This window comes from Epinephelus fuscoguttatus, linkage group LG18 (assembly GCF_011397635.1).
Source record: "Epinephelus fuscoguttatus linkage group LG18, E.fuscoguttatus.final_Chr_v1".
NCBI lineage: Eukaryota > Metazoa > Chordata > Actinopteri > Perciformes > Serranidae > Epinephelus > Epinephelus fuscoguttatus.
Genome location: NC_064769.1, coordinates 20556963 through 20582506, shown reverse-complemented (window position 1 = coordinate 20582506; position 25544 = coordinate 20556963). Strand labels below are relative to the sequence as shown.

At 42.0% G+C, this 25544-nt stretch overlaps 1 protein-coding gene and 1 long non-coding RNA gene across 3 annotated transcripts in view; one reads left to right on the top strand and one right to left on the bottom strand.

The window, feature by feature from the left end:
* The window catches only part of LOC125878572 (uncharacterized), a 65169-nt gene that overhangs the window by 22590 nt on the left and 17035 nt on the right, over window positions 1–25544 (top strand). The window contains exon 2 of the long non-coding RNA XR_007447760.1: window positions 1730–1834. This is a non-coding gene — a long non-coding RNA (uncharacterized LOC125878572). The remainder of the gene's footprint in view (window positions 1–1729; window positions 1835–25544) is intronic.
* gnaz (guanine nucleotide binding protein (G protein), alpha z polypeptide) overlaps window positions 1–25544 on the bottom strand; it is a 45517-nt gene that overhangs the window by 7268 nt on the left and 12705 nt on the right. The window contains exons 1-2 of one of the 2 annotated variants that reach the window (XM_049559859.1): window positions 23167–23259; window positions 15834–17174 (exon numbers count right to left, since the gene is read on the bottom strand). In XM_049559859.1, the coding sequence (XP_049415816.1) occupies window positions 15834–16556 (723 nt within the window). In that variant the 5' untranslated portion in view covers window positions 16557–17174; window positions 23167–23259. Of the gene's footprint in view, window positions 1–15833; window positions 17175–23166; window positions 23260–25544 lie in introns of those variants that run through there. The other variant, XM_049559858.1, reaches the window with a different exon arrangement.

Here is a 25544-nt window from a genome sequence, read left to right as displayed (position 1 = left end):
GATTCAGGGTAAACCCTGATTATTCAGTGTTGTAAGTGCACTATTTTTGGATAATGATGAAAAAGGCTGCACTTAGGAGAAAACCAAAATTGAATGTAACCTTTATATGCTGCAACCTTTTTTCTTTTTCTTTTCTTTTTTTTTTTTTTTTTTTTTTACAGCAGACATAGTAATAAATACATCCCTGAAGGAAAACTGCAGAAGGAACAAGGGTTTCCAAAAACATACTGATGATTAATTGACATCTATTGAACCACATGTACTGTGAACTTAGATACTGTAAACAGTGAGCCTCATGCAGGAGGCGATTTATGGACAAATTTCCTAATTTTTGTTCGTCTCCACCAATCAACAATCACCTGCAGACCAGGTGAGTCTGCAGATCAGCTGGTCTGCAGGTGATTGTTGATTGAACACAGCTGATCTGCAGACTCCACTGCAGCTGTTAAATCAGTGCATGCACTACTAGTCCTGTAACTCACACTGATGAAGGCCGGACGGCCGAAAGCGCTTTGTCCTTTAAAAATGCTTGAAAGGCCTCTTTAAAAACTTTTTATCTGCTGACGGACATATCTGTGTGCGATCCTCAAACTGTTTTTGTTCTTGCTGATCATGATATAATCAAATTTATTATTACTTTTTAATTGTATGTTTTAGAGTAATTATAATGATTAGGTTATTAAAACCATGGGCTATTAAATACTATTAGTCCATTGATCCTAGTTAAGACTTTAAAAACCCTTGGTGGTGGTTGTGACGCGTCTTTATAAGCTGATCTGTCAATCTGCCGATATTAGGGTCTGATCTGCCTAATATTGGCAGGTCAGTTGATAAAGATGCGTCACAACCACCACCAAGTGACACAAGGCGGAAGTTTCCACCAAAACATGTCAAGGTATGTAACATCCTAACGTGTGAGATAAAAGAACAACTAAAGTCATTATTGTACAGATCTACTTGATCTGCGTGAGCCATTTAAGATTGCCGAGTGCACCGCTTGTAGATTTGCGCAATACTCCGAAGCCTTAACTTATTCAAAAAACGCTGGTCAAATCCCATGATTTCACACCTACATCTTTCCAATTCTTGGGCATATGCTGGAGTATTTGCACACGGCACATCACCTGCCCTTAAAATTGTTGAGGGGGTGTTATTTATGGCAGCAGCAAACAGTATCCAGACACCCCCATTTTATAATCAAGTGGGATTTATCATTCAAGAGCACATTTGGATGGTAAAGAATATTTATTTCATCCGGAGTGGAGTTCTCTTATTCTTTCTAGTGACAGAAAATAAGAGAAGGGCGGCATGGTGGTGCAGTGGTTAGCACTGTCACCTCACAGCAAGAGGGTTCTGGGTTTGAACCCTCCATCCCCTGCGACCATGAACAGGATACGCAGCTGTGGATAATTAATGAATGAATAATAGAATTTATTGGAGAAATTGCAGCAGAGAGGATGTGAACAGGTTTTGTTTAATACAAATTGCATAAAAAATGTAATGAGAATGTAACAACCAGTGCTGCACCAAAAGTTGAAAACTGCTCTTCCTTCCTCCATACAATACATATTTCTCTCTGCTCTGTTCTCTCATGTTGTTAACCCCAGACTGAAAACATAAGCTCTCCTTTCTGTATAAGTATGTGTCTTCGGGGACTTAGTCTGGCCCCTTAACATTGTACATTACACAGTCATGTCAGACTTTCTGACCTCACTCCTCCTCTTTCCAGGGTGTGAAAACAAGAGCCCAGCTGCTAAGAGAGTATGGCAGGAGACAGCCAGCTGAGCCCAGGGAGTCTCTGGTCTCTTCACTGGGCCACCACAGCGCTTGTACAGTAAGAGTTTCTTAATGGGGGAGTTGGAGGTGGGGGAGCAACATCCAGGAGCACTAAAGCATGCAGACCCCCTTCCTTTGCTTCGAACACCCACTGATACATACCCACACACACAGCTTCTACCCTCACCTCCCCCTGTCAGAGTAGTCCAGAGGCACAGGCCTTAATTAAGCTTAAGTATTAATGAGGAAGTTCAACCCAGTGTCATTGCTATGTTTCCCATAAATACAAATCACTTAAGTGTGCAGCCACCGCGGCGTAATTCATTAAGGTTCATTTTAAATGTCACTGTCTTTCAAGAAGGGATGATTTACTCTTATCTACCGAGACGATTTTCTCCGTCACTGTGTTTTTTCTCAGCTGTACCTGAAAATTGCATTATTCAGGCTTCTCCCTCTCTGTTTTCCCTCTCCGTTTAATTACTAATGTCTCTGTTACTGTGGGCAGCAACACTGCTGGGTTTAGATTTCACAAACAAACATACACACGTTACAGTTGTACATAATATATTATTCTTGCACTAGATTCTCATCAGTCACATTTTTTAATATCAGTAAAACACCGCTAAATGACAATGTCGTACATTTGTTTGTTTATGATATGAACATGTCCATCTGACGGTAAACATGTTCATAATTGGAGTAAAAGAGTATTGCCTGCAATGGTTGGTCCTTCAACCGATGGAGTGAATTGCGGGATTTGAAAGGATTCAAAACCGATCCTAAATTGCCCTTCTTCTTTTTTTTTAATAAAATACATTGAAAAGGTTTTACATCTCTATATGAATCTATGTTGGTGGCTAAAACAACATTTGCATTGTCTCACCCTCGTCATATTACAGTCAATAATCTTACATAGCTACAAATAGATACATTAACTCATCATTATAGAGACAGAGTGCAATGCGTCATAGTCTGAAAACCACGACCACATGGCAGTTGGCGCCACAAAATGCAACCAAGGGCTATAACGCTAACAAAATGCCTTTAGTTTGCTAAAAACATCAGATTACAGCGTGTCGGAGGATTATTTTAGCACCCTATGTGGAGAGGAAAAGTTGTATTGACAAAGTCAGTATTGTTGGTCTACTTTTATATTTACATTTGATCAAATCATCTGGTAACATCAACATTTAACCTAACAAAAATCGGAGCTTGCTTGATCAGCTTCAACCTCCACAGGTTGTCTGGCCAAATTAACAAAATGGTTGCTGTAGAGAGGATGATGAGTGTCAGGATCCCATTGTTTCTCCATTCTTCCCACTGAGGCCTCATGTCTTACTGCTTGAAGGCCCAGTTTTTAAAAACTTAGTTCTGGTTTCTGTTGGTAATGTATCCCACCACGCAGCAGCTTTTAGGCATTTTTCTGTTGTTTGCTAGCAGATAAAAGTGACAATGAGGCACCTTTATGCAATACAAAGTAGGGCTGAACGATATATCGTTATCGTATCTATACCGAGATATGAACATGCAAGATATTAATATCCCAAAAGGCAACGATATTGACGATATAATTTCCCCATGAGTTTCCCCATCTTGACCTGCATGTACAGCTCAGCCAATCACAAACATCCTTTTTACGCTTGCCCTAAATGTACAGCTAAGGCCAGCCAATCACAAACCTCATTTCCTGCTTGCCTTGGATCGACAGCAAAGCCAGCCAATCACAAACATCGACTTGAGCGAGGGAGACATGCTGCTGCTAGCAACTTGCTAGTACACACAACACATTTGCGACTAAAAATAGTTTTGTTCAAGCAAAATAAATCATTCAGCATGCTGTGTGAGTACAGATTTCAACCAGCAGCAGAAACGAAAGGCGAAACCTACCGGTTGTGGGTTGAACGGGGGTCACAGACGGGAATATGGCAGAGCGCTATGGCCGCCGCAAGATAACGTGGTTTACCGGCGTTTTACCGTACGTGAAGAGCATGGTGACGCGAGGCTACCGGCGACCGAGAAGCCCGGCTCCAGGTGAATAAGTTGGTGTCATGACTGCCCAGTAGTACCTGAACAGCCGAGCCGTGGCGGCACACAGGTATGTGACGTGTCAGAGGAGAAACAAGCCGTTCACATTTCCACAAACCTCACCACACTTTAGGGACTGTTCTTTACTTGTCAGGGGAGGAGGGTGGCTGGTTGATTTTTATTTTATTTATTTATTTTATTTTGATCCCCCCTATGTTAATCACTTATTGATGCTGTTTTTGAAGTATGAATAAGTCAATAAATAATTTATTCCATTGAAATATCATTGATGTATTATAGAAACGTGATTTATCTTTTTATAAATGACAAAAGGCACATCTGCCTCATTTTTGCTGTGGTCTCGTGATACTACTCAGAACTGTGATACTTTCACTGGTATCGTACTGTGGGTCCCAATTTTGGTACTGTGACAACACTAACGAGTACTGTATGAACAGTGCCTTGCAATAAAAGACACGGCAGGGACATCTGGGGCCTCCTGTGTCAAGCCCAAGCAAGGTTGGATTGCCGATGCATTCAGTAGCATAATGCCATACCAATCGACGTCCAGCAGGTACAAAGACATTACAAACACTATAATGTACCATATTGCTACACATGATTCCCATGTATTCAGTCACTAAAGAGGGCTTCCAGAAAATGGTTCGGACTCTTTTTTTTAATTTTTTTTTTTTATAAAGAATGCTTAGTTTTCACTGAACCCATAGTCATATCGTATCGTATCGGTATCGAGATATCTGGCATAAATATCGAGATATGAAATTTTCTCCATATCGTTCAGTCCTAATACAAAGTCAGTGGAGAGTGATGAATTGTTTCCTCTCCATTGTGGGCGGGAACTAATTGTGCTCTGTCTCTATGCATCCTGCAAACAGCTGTGTTAAAAAAAGAAAATCAGTATTGAAATTAAGTTGAGTTTTTCTTTCACTCGCTTTCAAAACACATGCACATGCTAGCAAATTCATGATCTTTACAGCACGAGGCGGTGGTTCACATGGAAACACTACTGCTTTTGTCCACAGGGGCTGCCAAATCAGCACAAAATAAAAGAACCCTGTAGTTGCTTTTATACCACTTTTAACATGGGTAGTAATGCAAAACAGTGATTCTTCAGATTGGAGGTCATTGTACAGCATTTCAATAAGATTTTAGATGAACTGAATCTGGCCAGCACACAATAATAGTACAAGGGATACAATGAAACCTATGTAAGCATGTGTAACCTGGTCAGGAAAATATTGGCAAAAAAGCAGGACATGTTTTTTTCTCTTGGTGTGTCCTTGGACAGTCTCATTCCGTTTCCTGGAAAGCTCCTTTTCAAAACACCATTATGTCATATGAAGCAATTCAATTACATGATAGTAATGCCTTTGGTAACCCATTAGGCGGTTAAAATGCTGCAGCTGAGTGCGGGAGAATATTCCTGAATACATTTTGAGACACCAGTCTGACACCTTCCTCTGTGTTTCTGAAAGGACGTCATGTGATTTAATGTCTCCGATCTGGGAAACTGTCGTTTTACATTCAGATCAGTTCATATGTCGTCTTTACTGTGGCTTGAAAGGAAAGTGCACATGACAAACTTTGACATAAAGACATGAAACACCAGTAATTAACTTCGAGTCGTCTTTCATGTGACAGGTAATTAATTCCTGTTTGAGAGATTAATAAAATAATAATTGAGACAATAGAAATGGAGCTGACACTGCAGTCGGTGTCTGCCTTGATGTTTGGCTAACACAAGCTTAAACAACGGTTAACCTCACATCTAGGCTTTTCGTTTTCATCTCACATATGCACAGAATTCACTGCAGTTGCTCAGCCTCAGCCGTTGCATATAAACCTGCACTACACATTCATAATAATGTAGCCACAAACACTCGCACGGGCACACAATACACGCATGCACATATACACCTCCTATCTATTCTCTCCAGTGCTGCTGTTTGTTGTACACCACCCCCCCTCCCTTCGTCTTCCCTCCTCTCCCCTTCTCATCCTGCCTTCCCTAGTCACAGCTCACTGTCAACAGTGCAGGATTAGGAGCATTTGACTGGCCTGTTGCTAAGCAACAGTAACCACAGCAACCGATTCATTATGAAGACAGGGATGGGACAGGGAAAATGCATCAGGGAATGGGCTGATGGGTAAATGTTGTACTGTAATTATTATGGTGTATTTTCTGTCTTGTGTGAGCTGGTGCATTGAAACTGAACTGCCGTCGATCTGCTCGGACGAAGTTTGTTTTCTGCTCATGTGAGATTGTATGAAGTTGTGAAGGTTTAGATCGCTGATATGATCACTGAACAGAAGCCAACCATGATAAAAACGACACCTTTTTCATCTAATGAGGAATCTTCAAAGCAGCGGTCTTTTGTTAGTATGACTGATTTTTATTAATCAGCGATCAACATGCATATGCATGCACATAAAAATGGATGAATGTCTCAAAATACGGAAGTTGTAAAACCAACTGAATTTAACCACCTTTAGGGATTCCAATCGGCTTCCTTTAAGCTGGGGTAGGCAGTTTAATTTTGGCATCATTGGGCAAAGATCCCGTAACAGACTTTGAGTGTATTGTAATTCAAGTGGTCTGAGTGAAAACTAGACTTCTGCACCTCCTCTTGGCTCTGTTTTTAGCCTTTATTAAACCTAGCCCGTTATGGTAGACTTTGGCCAATCACAGGTCATTTCAGAGAGAGGTCATTTCTATTGTCTGTTCTACAATTGCACATGCATGTGCATGTACTTCCACTGCAAAGCAACCTGAAAGTTTAGGTTTCTGCTGAAACCCAAAGCCAGAAGCTAACAGCTGTTCATGTTTATGTAGCTAATGTTAGCTAGAGCCTTGAATGACAGTGTGTCCTCTGCCTCACTCCCCACCACTACAGAGCATTTTGGCGGGAGGAAAGCAGGCAGCAGCTGTGGAAACTGGCTTTTGGTTAGAGCCTGTAGCAACCCGAATCCAACCAGCACAAATTCAGCTCAGCAGGACCAACAGCCCCGACTACCCGCCGGATCAGCAAAGTTTTTTGGCTGTCGTTACAGGGGAGTTTGCATTGGCCAAATTTGAGCTGCTACAGCCGCCAATTGAAGCTTTGTCTCCCAAGCGTCTACCTATTCTCCTTCCAGAAAAGCAGTCCACAGTGGCGGGGAGCTAGGCAGGGGGACCGTGAGGTGGCTAGCTAGCTAATTCTTGTCTTATTTGTGGTCTGATAAACAGAGAAAGCAGGGCAAGAAGGAGCTGAGCGAATGTGCTGCGTGCAACTATACAATGAAGTAAGATTAAATAAATCAATGTATGGAAAACACTGGGTTACTGTATGAAGCTTATGCCTGTGGTCGTCTGGTGGGAGGGGCTAAGGACAGAGAGGGGAGCAGAAAGAGCTGCAGGGGGATAGTGTATCACAGTGTGCTGTCCGCCTCAATCCCCACCACTACAGAACATTTTAGCGGGAAAGCAGGCAGCAGCTGTGGAGACTGACCCTTAAGGCCCAAACATACTCGAGCGGAACGTATGCAGAACGGACTCCACAAGGAATGTCCGCAGTCATTCTGGCTTTCATAGTCGAGCGCACTTCTGCATTGTAGTTTCCTATAAAAATGTCCGTGAAAAATCCTGCGATGTGAAAAATACATGCCAAGCAGTCACTGGTGCGCGAAGCGGAGTCCATGTGGTCATAAAATCTGAGCTTTGCGCGCACAGGGCTTGCGGACGTCTGCTTTGAGTCCGCGCAGACCTCCGCGGAGTCTGTTCCGCATACGTTCCACCCGAGTATGTTCAGGCCTTTAGTTAGAGGCTGCAGCCACCCGAATCCAGCCAGTGTAATCCGCAGCTCTGCCGGACCAACAGCTTCGACTACTCAGGGGAGTTTGCGTTGGCCAAAGTAGAGCCGCTACAGCCTGAAGATCCATCTCCCAAGCTTCTACCCAACCTCCTCCCAGAAAAGCAGCCCACAGCAGCAGGGAGTGAGGCGGAGGGACTGTGAGGTGGTTAGCTAGCTAATTCTTGTTTTATTTGTGATCTGATGAATAGAGAGAACAGGGCAGGTTTAAGTGAATGTGCTGCGTGCAACTGTACTACTAAGTAAGACACTGGGTTACTGTATGAAGCTCATGCCTGTGGTCTCGTTGTGGGAGGGGCCAAAGACAGAAAGAGGACAGGGAAGAGCTGCAGGGGGAGGGTGTAATTTTAAATTAGGCCGATTCTTGTTGTTGTTGTCATTGTTTTTGTGGCCTTTTTCCAGATTTCTGCCAACCCCAGCTTTGATCCCTGTTGTGTTGTTTTCCAGTAGATAATACATAACTCATGGAGTCTCTACTTAAACATGCTCACTCTGCTACTGTGGCTCTAGACTTAGAGACACAAGAGTCAGAACTGCACTTGATCTAAAATTGATGAGTCATCTCTGTTCCAGAAAGTTGAATCAGTGACTTTGTTGTGCTGAATGATTTTTTTCATCGCACAAAGGTTTATTTCACATAACTTAATTAGCTATTTTTCATGCAGACATATTAGAAAGAATACATTGTACTTACTGACTCAGTTGCGTTAGAGCCAAGCTAAAAGAGGTCATAGACATCTCTGCTCTGCTTACATGAAGACAGGAAGGCCTCTTAATCAGATGTCAGCATTTTCTTTGAGTCAAGGAGTAAATATCACTCACGCTAGAGGAAAATGACCTCCACTGTTAAGGCAGTAAAGACTGATTTATAAAATGACAACTCCCCCTTAACAGTGCAGAACTTTACAACATTACTGTAGAAGAGCTGTTAAGTAGCAATCAATGTAATCGCTGTACAATATTTTTACTGCAAATGAATTCAGAATTTCTGATCTGTTTCTTCATGGAAAGTTTAAATCAATACACAAGACATAGGTCATGCTTCCCAGCTGCTCAGTTTTCCTTTTTGTCAAAGGTTAGGCCCCAAGGTACCTTGCGAAAGTGTGAGGCAAGGATGTGGTTAAGTTTATGTTCTTTATCGAAAAATCTGTTGTCTTCATTTCTGTACAGAACCCAGCGAACAGATGGAAGACATTTTCTTTTTATGTACACATTTCCCTTGAGATTAGTCTGTGTAATACTTGTTTGCTCTGTTAATAGTTTTTTGGTAGATTGAAATGTGTTGTCTTGTGTGTACTTGGAGCATAAAGGGTGGCATATGTTTTGCTAGTAAGTGTATTAGAAGCATATTTTCTGCCTGACATACTTCAGGCTTTTGGATATATTTGAAGTATCTCATATTGTATATTGGTTCGTATATTCTGAGGGAAATATCTGCTTATATCTCTCTTATTTTCTATGCAACAGTAGCATGTTCGTATTCTCACTTTGCACCCGAATCAGGGTCAGCTTAATGACCCTGTCCTTTACCCTCACATTGTACTGACCTTCATTACACCTGTTATCTAACATTAATCTTAACTTGAGCATGTAGAGGCTACACTATGTGTTAGGTAACAGCAGTGTTGTCTCAGCTGACAGTGGTTATGGAAATGGGCGGCTCCAAGACGCAGGAATCCACTGAGGAGCCTTGTGTAGTTGTCAAAGGAACCACTGTGACATACCTGCACTCAACCCAGTAACATTAACATTAGATGTACAGCGATTGTGACATTTAGAACTGCTGCTGCATTATCCCGTCAGCCTGATGGTGCTGTAGATTTACAAGGGTGTGGCCTGATGTCCTGTATGCCCACCATTATGTGGTTCGAATGCTCGTACAGCCTCTCTTTCACAAATCTGCAGAGGGCTTTTATATAAATGTTAAGCTTACATTATACTGCAAATAACTGGAACATCTCAGCCATGAGATGAATGTGCCTCTACTGTACGAGTACTTTGTCACTGACTGTTCAGATTTACTAAATAGAAAATACTACTACAAGCCCTCTGAATAGTGTGATATTCAGTTTAAAATGTATGTGAGTAGATTATCTCTGCACGTCATACTTTAATAAGCCCTGCATCCTGGTACACTTCTGCACATTTATGCATGTTTTATGCATTCAGTATATATTGTATATGGATAAAATTATACTTGGGGCACAGGATGCTGTCAAAAACCATTGCATATTATATAATATATATCCTACTATATATAATTCTGGCTTTACATGTGCCCTACAAAATTTAAATTTTCCCTGTCTCTTGACTTGATTTTTTTAGCGATGGATGTGTTGGTTTTGATGTCTTGAAAGTCATGAATATTCAATTTGGATTTATGTGCTATTGCTGTCAACATAGTGTTGAATCTGCAGTCATTGATTTTGACACAATTTTTCACACATTTAGCATTTTTAAACCAGTTTCTTTAAACCAAAAGATTTGAGCTCATGACTAATAATACATTAGCAAATAGCAGTTGTACCTGAGTGCGTATGTATGCATGTAGGGCTGCCCCCTAATAGTTGACCAAACATTAGTCGACCAGAGAGGACATCAGTCAGCAAGATTTCATTGGTCACTTAGATGCAGAAAAAAAACAAAAAATAAAACAAAAAAACCCCTCAACCAACCAAAAACAAAAACCATGAAACTTTATTAGGGGCTGCACCTTATCAAAATAAATCAAAACCTATATGACTGGACCATGTGGGAATTTAATTTGAAAGGACAGACACAGGAAGTGGCCATGCTCAGCAGTCAGACAGAAGTCAAGTTAATTTCCAGGGCTGGTACCTGCGATTATTCCACAGGCTAGTTAATAACATGTCGGGCAGGAAATCCAAAGTGTGGGATCATTTTGAGAAGGTGAAGGACGAACCCAAGATGATATGTAAACTCATCTTCATTGGTCGACTCCAAACATGACGTATCATCTGAAACATGGAAGTAGCTACATGCCCGTTAGCCACATAGCACAATCATTACTGCTTTGGCGACAGCGTCATTAAGAGGCGGCTCGCTCAGTGTGTGATGTGCACTTGTAGATAAAACCTACCAGCAACTTTCAAGGTGGAATATTTTCCTGCATGTCACTCAGTGCATGAGTTGATGCTGTGAATCAGTCCACACACCTTAAATGTGAACAACTTTGACCTTTTCAATTGTTCTTATTGTCTCTCTTGCATGACTCTCTCTTTAGTGATGATTGGATCTTCAAGCGCTGAAAAAATGTGAAAGAATTTCAACCGGATTGCTTTTATTTTCTCACTTGGAGAAAAAAAGTGATGGAGTGTCGTTACAGAGTGCTCTGGCAGGACTACACCCCTGGTTGGTAGTGGTACACAGTTTTTGGTAAATGAGTCACTAGTTTGCCAGTCTTTGAGCAACATGCACAGGGCCCTAAACTTGGTGTATGCAACTATATGCTTGCTTTCCAATGCAGATCCTCAAATTAAAGTAACATAACTTCTTATCAGTGGTGTGCTATTTGCTTTGGTTTTGGTCTCAAAGTATAGATGCAGGTGGCTTGCACTGAATATGGCTAACAAGCTTCCAAAGTTCCCAGGCAAGTAAACCATTTTTGAAATGCCTGACCATCATGGTATTTTATCAGTTGCATGTTCTTACCAATAATTTTGCCGAGTACAACTATTTGGTGTGACTCAGTGGTCGGCACTGTGACCTCAGGGCAGGGTTAGTGCTGATAGTACTAATGACTGCATGTGAATAGCATCAGTCTTGTTATAAAGAATAACACCATGCACGTGGGCTAATCACTGACAAAGCAGCAGTAGCAAGAACAAACATATAAAGAACTTTAAAGTACATATAAATCTAAAAATGTGCAAGATGTGCCTACAGTAACATTCAGCTGATGTCTGGTGAGTGTCTGTGCTAATGCAGTTATTGGGAACACAAAGACAGGCTATTTGAGAAAGGGTTTCACTTAAATCAGATAAGGCAACACGTCACAGCCTGGACTCAGAAAATCACAGCCAGCATTAATGTCAGTCCTGCTATGTCACAGGTTCACCAACAGAAGAAACCCTGTTTTTGGTAGACCACATAAAACTGAAGAGGAAGTCGTTAATTTAACCACAATCCAACCCTGAAAATGACGGTATTTTGCAGAAATCGTACTCATAGTCGGCTCTGCTGCAGTATGGCTGCTCTAATTTAATGATGTCTTTCTTTCTGGTACTTTTGATCCATTGCTGTCTTTTTCCTTTCCTATCTTGTTGTTTTTTCTTGCACCTGTGAACTCCCATTGCTACACAGTGCCTTCACAATCTGCTAATTCTCACAGGTACAGCCTCACACTTTATTCTGTGAACTCAATTAACACCACACTGCATTTTTCTCCTCCAGACTTTATTTTTAACCTATAAAACTAATTGATTTCATGTTCCAACCCAGCACAGTGTACTTCCTGTTTTATCCGGGTAACCCATGAATTATCAGGCCAGTTCAGTTACAGGAAGGACAAAGTTTCCTCTGTTCTCAAGTTATTTCTTGTGTATAAAGACATCACGGTGATCATGGATACTGGAACCTCTTTAGGGAAAAAAATGTGATCATGCCTGTGAAAAAATAGAAAATAGCTGACCTCTCATAGTTGGTCTCAACCAATAAAAGTGAATAGTATCTATTGTTGAGCTTTCATTATCAAAAAAGGCAGTTAAACAAGCAGTAACTACCCAGCTATTCCAAAACACTAGATAACAAAGCAGATATGCTATGGATAGCAAATCGTTCAAATTCCAGAACCATGAAGGGGAGATAACAAACACCGGCCGCTCTCTTCTCTTCATTCAGACAGATCTGAAATAGCTTTGCTCCCACATTAAGGCAAAGTGAATTTGTTTCTACAAAATCGATCCATTCCTGCCTCCAGCCAAAGAGCTTTAGATATGGACTATACAATTTGGATAAGGCTTTCCAAATTGTTTATTAAGCAAAACTGAATTAACTGTAGATGAATTACAGAGGGTAGTCGTGTTATTAAGGATGAGAATAAAATGGCGAAAAGGGTGTAGAAAGTGGTCCTGGGTGCCCTGTGGGGACATTAGGAAAATTGCCCACTGCAATTTGAGTCTTTTTCCTTTTACATTAGGAAAGAGTTGCTGTTTAGCACTCTAATCAAGGTAGTAATTAATATATTTATATATATATATATATATATATATATATATTTATATATATATGGGAGGGGGTGGCATCCCATCCATTTTCGTAACTGCTTATCCTCTTGATGTTTGCGGGGGGGTCATGGAGACTTGGGCAAGAGGTGGGGTATGCCCTGGATAGGTCGCCAGACTATCACAGGGCTGACACATAGAGACAGACAACCATTCACACTCACATTCACACCTATGGCCAATCTGGGGTCACCAATTAACCTGCATGTCTTTGGACTGTGGGAGGAAGCCAGAGTATCCAGAGAAAACCCACGCTGTCACGGGGAGAACATGCAAACTCTGCACAGTAGGGCTCCCTCCTGGGGTTGAACCAGGAACCCTCTTGCTGTGCTTGCAGTGCTACACTACAGGGGTGGCCCCAGTATATTTATTTAAAAAAGGCTATATCACTATAGATTGTGATAGTTTTTGTCAGAGTTATGAAAATGATAATTTTATGAAGGGTTGTCTTCTTGCAATGTTATGCTAAATTCCTGCCGAAATGTTAGTGAGCATAAATTCCATGCATTACCTAGCGAATAACCCATATATTCTGGATATATTCCACTTGCTAGCTTTGCATCCATTAATGTTCCCATTAGCTGATGGGAAACTTTCATATTGAAACACTGTACCAATAAAAACACTTCACTTCAGTAAGGACATGCATGAAAAGGTGACATTAATGTCAAAACTTCATTTCGCAGTTGAACTGTCACTATGCTATTCAGTTAACCATCACGAATGTTAGCAATTGTCACTAAGTTACCTGCAGTTAATTAGCCACACATCACCCAGCGACCAACAATGGGGCTCAGGGGCATATAAAAAACACATAAATCCCTTTATTGTGTTATTTGTAAGATAGCCAATGTGGGTAAAGTGTCAATCAGTTATGTAACGGTGCATGTGTAATTTATGTAGACAGTAGTGGCTTTAATTCATTCATTCATTGCATTCAACCCCCTGGCAGATCCCCCCCCCCGCCCCCCCCTCCTCCCAGTGTTGACTCCATGGCTGGCTGTACGGCCTTTACTTTAATGCAGTATATCCAATCAATGGTCACCCTATGGGTGGGAGAGTTTTTCTGGCATCTGTGGCAACCCTCCAAATGAGTTAGTCTTCTTTCCAACAAAAGATACCATTCATGCAACTTCTGATCTCTAAAATTGGGTAGACATTTTATTTTTGCATGGTTAAAGTGTTATGTAGTTGCATCCTGTAGCTGTAGACCTTACCTCAAGATCCAATAAACAGTCCACTTAGTAGAATGAATTCTAACACTTTGTTTACTACTTCAGGTGATAAGCTGTGCAGCAGTTTGGTGGTATAGGAATCAGTAGTCAGTTACTGTGCGGCAGCTCCAGCAGGCGCTTGCAGCGGCCAAAGGGGCGGGGCCGGCTGCTGCAGATGTGTCCATCAAGGCTGACACGGCTGTTCATTTTATAAGGATGAACAAATATATCATTTATGTCTTCACTTTGTATTATTCATGACTTTCATTGTACAATTAAAATAACGCTAATAAACACAGTCAATATCGCCTTTATGAGTCCTTTATAATTATGATTTTACTCTCCTGTTGGCACGTTGGACCACTGAGAAATGTAATTGGTGGTAAATAAGCGGGAGCTCATTAATCGCACTTTCGGAAGCTTCCTTTGTATTGCATTGGTGTATTTGCTGAGGGAACACAGGGCCTGGAGCCGTCGGGCCTTCTGGGTCCACAGAGTCCTGCAAACACGGCAACTCCACGGTGAATTTCACCGGCTCGTACAGCTCCGGGAGAGCCCAGACCTCCATACCCGAATCTCAGTCTGCAATTGGCTGCTGCTTTGGTAGCGGCGCTGCTCATTTGCATAAAGTTGAGCTTCTCTCAACTTCACAGTGACGCTCCGGTCGCTGGCATTGCGCCGCTCGCTGCCTCCGACGCTCCAGACGCCCTTCGTAGCAAGCGTACATTGAAAATGAATGGCTGCCGGCCGCTTATGACGCTCATGACGCTTTTAGTGTGAATGCACAGTTAGGAGTCAGTAAGCTAAAGATTGTGCATTTGTTCCCACCAAAGTGAACAGATATCATTGAAATAAAATGGAAAGGGTAGACAAAGAATACTTGATCTACTGAAATGAAATGCTAGGAAAACAATTTTCATTTTTAATTCCTTATTTTTAGCAGCTAAATTTAATGTTCAATTTCCTTCCTTTGATAAAGAAAAAAAAAAAAACCCAAACACAACACAGTATGCAAAAATGATTTTGAATATACCTCTAATTAATTTCAAATAGCTCCTATTTTAGCAAGTATGTGTGTGACGTGATCACAAACAAAATGTAATCTCTATATCAGTGTAACCACATGGATGTCGTTTTGACGGCGGGGATTTACAGAGAGGAAGTGACACAGCAGAACAGCCTTGTGTGCTCTTTGCTTCTCACCATTTTATACAACTTGTTTTATAAGACTACACCTCATGACATTTTGCCTTTATTCTCTGTGTAAAGAACGTTTGGTAGGGTAAATAATAATGTGAGATGAATATTTCTTTATTTACCTGTGCACCTAACAGTTAATGCTTTTGAGAAATTGTGTGGACTAGAATCTAGATAACAAGATTATTGGTATCTGAGATCATTGCAGTAAGTCAGATAGGTATTATCTGTCTCACAAAAGAGATATATTTCTCGCCACTTATCTCAATTCATTGTGAAAGATAGAAGCTGCACCTCTTCGCACGAATGGTGTGAAAACTTATTAAGAGAGAACATTTGTATAATTTGTGCAAATTGGATTGAGATCTACCTCCACTCTCCTCAGACTACTATTTTACACTGAGTGGCTGCTGCTCTGTGAAAGCATGTGTTAGTGCATCCATGTGTGCATGTGCATACACGTACACACTGGGTGAAAATGTGGGCCCTTTAAAACAGATTTTTCTTACCGTTTGGTTGTCCTCGTAGAGTTTGAGGTCATAGCCACTTAGCTCGACACAGAAAATGATTGCAGTCACGCCCTCAAAGCAGTGGATCCACTTCTTTCTCTCTGAACGCTGTCCGCCCACATCTACCATCTTGAAGGTGAGCTCCTTGAAGGTGAACTTGTTCTCCACAATGCCGGTGGTCATGTCGCGGGACCGTAGGATGTCCTCTACAGTTGGGATGTACTCGAGTGCAGAGATGCGGTCCAGGTCATTCAGGTAGTAGGCAGTGTTGTCCTCTAAGTGGTACTCATTGGATCGCTGAAAGCACTCTTGGACCCCTGAGTCAGCCCACAGACGCTTCATGACCCCCAGCAACTCTGGAGTGATCTCCCCTTTGCTTTCAGCTGGCCCTGTGAGGGCAAAGAGCTGCACAGCATCGTAAGCACGATCAGGATTGTGAAAGTCGATCTTGAGAGTGGTGAGGGCACGGATGATGCGGGTGAGAGAGTCGATGGCATTGTACAGGATGAGGGGCTTGTACTCCTTGCAAGCCTCCAGGTTGAAGCCTCCGCTATGGATGATCTTCATCTGCTTGACTATAGTACTCTTGCCCGAGTTGCTGGTGCCAAGCAACAGCAGCTTGATCTCACGCCGCTGCCGCTGACTCTCTGAGCGCAAGTGGCGGTCGATTCGCCGAGAGCGCCGCGCCGCTTCCTTCTCCTCCGAGCTCTGACGGCATCCCATGGTCCTCCACCACGTGGTAAGCACAAAGGAACTCGTGCTGCTGCTTGATGGGAAAGCAAATTATAACGAAGTGGTGACCTAGAAGGGGCTGGTGGAAGAGTTGGAGAGGGTTTTCACTAAAGATAGGAACTTGTCGGTGAAGAGGCAGACAGAACTTCACAACAGACCAATTTAACACTAGACAGGAGAGCCACCACACAGAGGAGTGACTCAGGAGTATTTCATTCTTTTTGTTCTGGGGCAGTCTGTGAGTCCTGTGTGGGCAGAACCCAGACTTGCGGGATGCCCACACAGAGCCTGGCACTGAGGTTGGACTGCCTGCTGAAGCCAACGGAGCTGGGGTTCATAGCAGGGGCTCCCCCTGAGGAAAAGCTCTGGAAGAGTGCTGGAGAACGTTAAGCGTATATCAGTAGACAAAGTGTTTGGGCTTGATGTGTGAGAATAGCAAAACTCCCTCACTCTCCTCCCACATGGCTCTTGTGGTACGTTGCCCTTGCTTGGCTTCTGCTACCATCCACCTCAGTTAGAAATTGGCCTGTTTTGCTTGATCTTCCTGATAAAAACTTTGCTGCTTCTTCTGTGGTCTGATATCTCCCCAGCAACTGAAGGCCTCCGAGTCTGCCAAACACACAAGACAGAGAAGAGACATGAATGTACAAGACAAATAAACACAGTCATCACTGTTAAGTAGTTCAACATTTTGGAAAATAAGCTCATTTGGTTTTTCATGGAGATGAAAGCATTGATTGCACTCTCATGTCTGTGTATTAGAGTGGGAGCTGGAGCCTGAAGGTAATCTAGCTTAGCAAGGAAGCAAGGGGACAAAGCAAACCTGGCTCCCTTCAAAGTTTAGAAATACGTCGACCATCACTTCTGAAGCTCGCTCGTTAACACATATTATGCTCGTTAAAGCCCTGCACAAATAGGTTGCCAGGTTTTGTTGTGGGTGTATTGAGACCTAACCTGTGTGCACCGACTGAATCTAGCAACCCACGGTAATGCCAGAGGCACTCTGCACAGAAGTGTTCGGTGGATGGATGAACCACAAATGATTGTTTTTGCACTTGTGCCGATTAAACAAATGCGATACAATGTGTCACTTAGCGAGCTTTAGAGATGCTGGTGAGCACATTTTATAATGAGAAAGGCAGACTTGCTGTTTGTCCCTGCCTCCAGTCTTTGCTAATTGCCTCCCGGCTGTAGCTCCACACTTTATAAAAGTATTTCACTGTTGGAAAGATGATGTTTCAATAAAACTAGGCTGTCTATGCAGAAGAAGGATGCAGATGCTTTTGAAATTGGTGTTACATGATAAGAGAAAACTGAGGAAAATGGCCATGGCATTTGCTTTTTCTCAACGAGGAGAAAACCTGCAACTACCAGAATACAGTGTGCTGCACCAGACTAATAAACACTCCCACTGGTGGGCGACATACTGTGGTCTTGGCCATTTTGGCACAGGAAACAGCATGGCGGCTGGCTGATAAGAAACGATCTTGAATTACGGTAAACTAAAATATATTTCTGAAAACATTTGAGGTGAGAAATAGACAACACACTAACAGAATCTTGGTTTATATTTGTTCAGTACTAGTTTTACTGTTTGATCAGATGATGTGTTTGTTAGGGCAGCTCTCTCTCGATCCACCTCTATACTCTTTGGCAGCACACAGACATGCCGAAGTGCAATCTGTAGCAATCAATCTGCAACTCTAGAACCAGCGGAAACAAATGTAATCTGGCAGATTTGAGTTGACAGATGAGCAGAAAGATCTGGGCGCTGGTAAGATGGAGGGACGTTTACCACAGTCCATGTACACATACTACCAACATTGTAATGACGCAAAGCTGGTTAAAAATAGTGCTGCACAATTTGATAAAAATGTGCGATTGCGATTATGGTGGACAATATTGTGATTTGCGATTGCGATTACAATATAATTACAATATACAATATAATAAATAAATGGTATCATGAGTCTTTTTGCTTGATTCAGTGTTTCCCCTACATTATATTAGGGGGGCACTGACCTGACATAGTTATTGTTATGGACAGACAGTGAGTCAATGACCATCAACAGACTGAGCACAGTCAAACACGCTGCTCACACAGCAGCGCAGCACGGAACTGTACACACAGCGGAGTGAGCCTGTGTTACGTTCAGGCGTTGTGACGTAAATGACAAATTCCAGCACGCCATAGCACAACACAGCAGCATGTCAAGTGGTCCGAACCCGAGCAAAATTGCTCAATTTTTCATTTGTTATGGAGTCCATGATTTCTCTGTGACACTTACAAATGTTTGCTTGGATGTTGTTTTATGAGGCTCTGGTGGCTTTCAGTTGTCTCTTTGTCTTTAACGTTACACGGCTCGGCTTTCTCTCGCATGCACTCTTCTTACTTTTCCCTGTGCTGTGCTGTCTCAAGTGCCGATATAGATTGGTCGTGTTGCCGCGGGATGTGGCGACTTTAACTTTTAAACTTTTACACAGCACGTCTTTCTGTTCAATGTCGCCGTACCTGAATCCAAATTATTGCCATATAATAGATGTTGTGTTTTTTTTGCCACCATCTAGGCTGTTCTTGGTCGAGCTCATGCTCTTCTTCAGCATCTGTGTTGGTCACTGCTGCACACCGGCTGCATGCACCAGGATAGCTTGTGGGCGTGGTGTCAACAAACTCCACACACTACAGGAGAGGCAGTCACGTTCACAGACACACACATTAACATTTATTTACATTAAATCGCACATCGCTACACATCGCAGCCTTTTATGCGGTTATGTAATCGCACAGCCTGACATCGCAATTGCGATTAGATTAATCATGCAGCACTAGTTAAAAATCAGCAAAGTATCCCTTTAACCCTCTGACATGACAGTAACATCAATCTTAATAATACAAATGAATAAAAACAAACAAAATGAAAAATGACACGTTGAATACTTTGCTTAATTAATCATATGTAAACTGACTGAGCAACAATGAAAGTAAATACAGTTACATGCACACTAACCTGCACATTTCCCATTCAACCATTGCCACGGTACCCTTATTCTGTGTGCACTGCCTCTTGAGATTCCAGCTCCTAACAGTTACACACCCCAGGTCTCTCCCTCTGCAGTCCTGTGTTACCATAGACCCTGAACCAGAGTAGACCTCAGCTTACCACGCCTACCCATTTAACACCACTGCGCACACACATATACACACACAGACTCATTATATACACAATCAAGGTCAAACATAGAATCACGCCGAGAAAAACAAACTATTCCACTACTTAAAAGGAAACGGATGCAGGATTAAGACGTGCTTTGTCGTAGCCAATAGCATCTTCTACTGTTCACACAACGCAGCACTTCTGACTCTCCTCTTTCTGGTCTGCCATGCTCTCAGAGCTGCTCAGCAAAACGACATCAGATAAAATGCTTATTTACTATCACAGTGGAAAATAACAGGCTCAAGCCAGCAGGTGCCTCTCATGCTTTCATACCACTGTAAAGCTCCTTCTTCTTGCCCAGACATCTGTGCTGTTATCCTTAAGATTCAACACTGCAATCGTTTTATTCTGTTCCTGCTTTGATGCATTAGCTTTTCAGGAGGCGGCGCTTTTACTTTAATGGAACAAATACTGAATTCTGATAAGTTTGGAGACATGAATTCAAATAAAATAATATCTTAAAGTATGTGATAAATTTAAAGCAAAAACAAATTTGGAGCAGTGAATGCCTGTGGGACTCTGTGATAAATAGATGCACATTGAAACAGGCTGCATGTTATTGGCTGAGGAACAAATGTGAAATCATACTGTGGCCTAGTTTTGTTGGCAAAACTATACTCTGCAGACCTGTCACATAGAGCAAGAGAGAGAGAGAGAGAGAGAGGAGAGAGGGAGGGAGCATTTCTCAGAGTGATTGAGGTCCACTCTTGAAATGACTGAGAGGACAAACAGAGCAGAACAAAGCCATAACAAAGCATCACAACACAAACAGAGTGGAGAGCATTGTTTCCTGGCTCCAGGCACCTGACTACCCTCTGAAAATGGCATAGCCAGCCAAACCGGTTAATGCACATCACTGATTTTGAGAGCCTATGAAACACATTAAAGCTGTGTGTGTGTGAAGTCTTTTCAATTTGCTGTTTCAGAAATATGCAGCACTTGCATTTCCGCACTTTTTGAAGTCATACCACTTTAGATAATTGCTAAGGAAGTAGTGTGCCAGCAGTGCAAAATCAGTGTATATTATTATCACATTAAATTTGTATTAATAATATTTCCCATGCCATTACACAGCGTAGAAGAAAATGTGGTCTGTTGCCGACCTAAACCCTAATAACTAGAGCATAGCACAGCAAGACAAAATGCCTGGAACTTTGGAAAAAATAAACAAAAATTAATTAAGAAAGGGCCTACAGGAAAAATACAAGCTTACTCTTTGTAACAAATAGTCTAATTTAAAGTTGAAATAGCTCTCAATGCAAGCAACAACATAAAACACAATCTCTATTCCACATGGTACCAGGAGTTTCATCACCTTTACTCAATAAGGATATATTTCCAGGCTTACCTCCTCTGCTATCTGTCCTCATATATGTCAAACCATCTTCCAAAAAACAGACGACACCTGTGTTTTAGCACAGTTGACTCTGCTACGAAGAAGAGGCGTGTCACTTTAAGAGTAAGTGAAAGGACGTAGAGGCATAGGGGCCACGGAGGGAGGCCAGCACCTCGATGTATCATGAGGGCCGAGGTAACGTGATAGCCAAGATTAGATGGAGCGTGGTCACTCGCCTGCCTTTCCTTTACTGCTCCTGCTGCACACGGCCCATCAGCTCCCCCCTCCATCACTCTCCCAGGTGCTTACCTCCTATTATTAATTCACCATGCTGCAAATAATTACAATCCCGCTCTTTATTAGAGATGAGTACATGTAGTCACAGCGTGTTTCTGTTGTGTAACGGCCTCTTCTCTCCTGCTGCGGTTGTTTAGTCCACAAAAATGCTATTAAAATTGGGGCCAATCACATTAGATTGAGTGGTGTTTTTAATCCACGAGATGCTTGGTGTTGTTGCTCACACAAAATTTGTTATAAGAAAAATGCATTAAACAGTTTGGCATGCCAGTTAGGACTCACAAAGATAGAAATCTCACATTGATAATTGAACACACAAAGAAGGTGTTTAAATAGTGTAGACATTGCAGCGACTTAACACCTGCCAAGATAAGAAAACCTGTTAAGTGTTCAGGCAGTCGACTATATTCAAACAACCACAAAAAACTACTTTTAAAAAAGAGGAAATGAAAGAGAAAGTTGGCTCGTATACACTCATCTGGTTTCAGGCTCAGTGAGCACCTCACCAGGTAAATGGTGACAGCGAACTTGGTGTTCCAGGTCAGTACTGCCATTGTTAAGTGTATATAGAACATTCAACTGTGTTTTACAGCAGCTATTTTAAAAAGCGACACAAGCGTGTTAAATCCATTATGTGTTGCTGTGAAATGTATCTCACTGTGTGCCACTGAAGACTCGTGATTTAAATTAAATTACATTAAACGATTAAATGATTTCAGGGTAAGAATGGCAAAAATGCATGTGATGCTCTGGCGCAGTGGTGTGATGTCATATGAGTCCCACTTGTGCTCAGGTGTGTCAAAAACGAGGACAAACAAATGCTGAAAATGCATTATTTTTATGAATGAAAAGCAAAAGTATGCATTGGTAAAAGAAAAGGTGAAAGGCGCCGGTATGCTTCTAGTCGTCTTGTAATGCTTTATGAATGAGGTGTGCAGGTGTGTGTGTCAGAGCTGTGGTCAGCAGGCTTGCATTTCAGGAGGGATCGAATGAGGCGTTCCCGTGAGAATAACCCCGCCGCGGACAGGCAGCAGGAAGAATACCGCACTTCATAAAATCTGCCGGTCATAAATAACTGTTGTCTTCAGCGGGGGACCAGCAAGCAATCATGTTTCCACTTTATTAACCATTTACATCAAAACCAACCAATGCAGGAAAACAGCCCATTCATCACAGCTAAGCAGGCCAACGACTTCTGAGCAGCAACCTGGGGACTGGCACCTGTGTTGGGGAAGTGAATGAACAAGACAAGGGCAAAACCTGGTGTGTTAAATTTGGCCAAAACAGCCCAGACAGATATTTGTGTCTGGTACTGGTATTATTGGTGACTAGAGAAAACTGAAAAAGGGCTATGGCATTTGCTCAAGAGGTAAAAAACCCTACAACTATCAGAATACACACACAAAAAAGTGCTGTAGGATTATACAGAAAAGCACATGTATGGCCAATATAACCTTCACTATTCAGAACAGTATGCTGCTGTGGAAATGTGACTCTGATGACTGCACAGTAATTCCTATCCATATGCCCCATGGGTTAGCAGACGTAGTGAACCTTGTGTGTCACCATCATTTATGCATTTCACAACAGACCTCGCATTGTGCCATAAACATGTTATTATATAAACACCAATAAAAAGCGCAATATTATCTCTGTTTTACTGATAGATGTTGGCATTGTTTCAAGAAGCATCACAGACTCCCTGGAGCAATCTAACATACAGTACATGCACACAGAAGACAAAACAGCTCACATGCCCGACGATCAGCTGCACAGGGCTCAGGCCTTTCTCATCCACAGGCAGCTGGTTTGGTGGCTGGAAGGTTGCTTCCTTCTTTCCCCTGGCTGCCTGACAAAAAGAGGTTACTGAAAGACTTCAGGCTGTCTGGTCAGTGTCCATATACAGCGTCGGAGTTTTACTGGAATCTAGCTGAGTGATTCTTACAATAATATCCAAAACCCCAGGAGTGAAACAGTAGCTAATCCCCAGATCTGTACTAAGTCCTGCTATTGTGTCAAGATTAAGCGGTTAGAGTGAAACTGTGATCAAACCTTTGGGCCGTGTCGGATATTTATGAGCTCTCTGGCAACCGACAAGACCAATATGCGATTTTGCAGTTCTGGATTTACAGTCTTTGTTTTCTAAATTGTATAAAACTCTAACTGTAATAGATTAAGAGGTGTATAAAATCACCAGATAAAAAAACCCCAGCCTTGTGAGGTTCCTGGGACAGAAGGTTGCCCAGCCAAGCAGAGAAAGCCTCTAAGCGAGACAAGAGGCTCTGCTGGTGAGATGTTATTAATTTATGTGATGCCACAGAGGCAGGGAATAAGCAACGCATTAGTGAGAAAACCTGAGGTGATCAATAGGCATGCTGTCCTCTTAAACATCTTTTACGGTCAGCACAAGGTCACAGATAAGACTTGTATGGACAGAGCTGACAGCATGGGGGGATTATGAGAGAATGGCCCCCTGGGCACAGATATGCAAAGAGCCCCAGAACCTTTCCTACACAGGAGCAAGACACACAGTCTTTGTGGTGGCTGTGTAGTCGTTATGAATGTTTTGTGGGTTTGTGTTTCTCTTGGTGGTCATGTTGAGTCTGTCTCTAGTCGGTACGTGTTAATTTCACATTTGACAGTGTGCAAGTGAAGGCCAGGGTGGCCCCCTTACACTTTGGGGCCCCTGGGCCTTTGCCTGCTAGGCCCATTCAGTAATCCATCCGAGGCTGACAGTTTTACAGAAGTCAGAAGAAATGGGTATTTGACCAGCAGTTGATGATTTGGTTGAAAGGACAGAAATGAATACATGGAAAGCTTTAATTCCCAAATGAAGGCACATATAACAGAAAATCTGGTAAACGGATGTCGGGGCAGACTAATCCTCTTTCAGATAGACATGATTGTTGGCATTTTTTTCCACGCAGGGCAGTGATTTGAAATGTACCAGGCAAGAACAGGCCATGAAATGATGAAAATGCACTGGAGTGGATTTGCACTCATGAATGAGGCTGCTGACCGTATACGTGGAGGTCAGGGTGACATTCACGGCTCTGTGTGTCGTTGTTTGGAGCTGTGTTGATGTTATTGAGCTACAACAGCACATCAGCACTACGCACCTGCTGAAGGTTTACTGAAATTTCCACGGGCGATTGCATTTTTTTGAAAGGGATGAGAAATCTAAACTCTGGTAGTGACTGTGTTGACAGTTGAAACAAACACTATCAGGATATCATCAGCAACTGCAAAAACGGTAAACACAAGAAGAGCTCTCCTTGTGCAAGAGCAGACAACAATGGCAAAATAAAGAAGACTTTCAGTGCCAGGGTAAAATATTGAATATTGATACATATTAGCACTGCTTGGTTGGTCTTTGACAAAGCAATCACAGTCTTAAGGCTGTAATCACTGGAGGTTTCTAAATATTTAATCAGTAGCAGACATGTTCTAGCAGCTCTTGCCTTTTCAATAAAACTCTGCAGCTGTAAATATTCCCAGGACTTCCAATTTTCAATTTGCATATTTTGAAAGAAGTATTCCTTATTGCTTTGTGACTGATTAATGAATCAACAAATGGAACCAATATTAGATTCACCTGCCAACAGTTTTTCAGCTTTCATGAACCAAAACAAATAAACAGAACTGAATTATTCTAAGAGAACAATAAGCCATTTATCATATAAACGGGCACAGATGGGGTCAGTATGATCCAAAAAAAAAAAAACGAAAAACAAACAAGATATTACAACCTTGCATGAATTAATGTAAAAGTACAAGCCTTTCATTAGAGAGAAATGTTGGATTTGACTTTTATTCCAAACAAAAATTCAATTTCAGGCTCGAGACATGAGGTTTCAATCTTTGCAGTGCCGTGCCAAATACTGTGGACCACAACATCTTTGTGGCTGATGGGCTGCACATGACTCAAATCAAGTGTTTAAAGCTCAAATTCACTTTAAGACTCACTGAACCAGATACCCATATGAAAGAAATCTGTTGGAAAAATAGAGGGTGTTGTAATACGTACAGTGTTTGTGGCTGGTACGAGAACATCGTGTTGACATGATTATGGCCATTTACGGATTTCACAATTCTTACAATATATGCAATTATATTACCAAATACCCACTG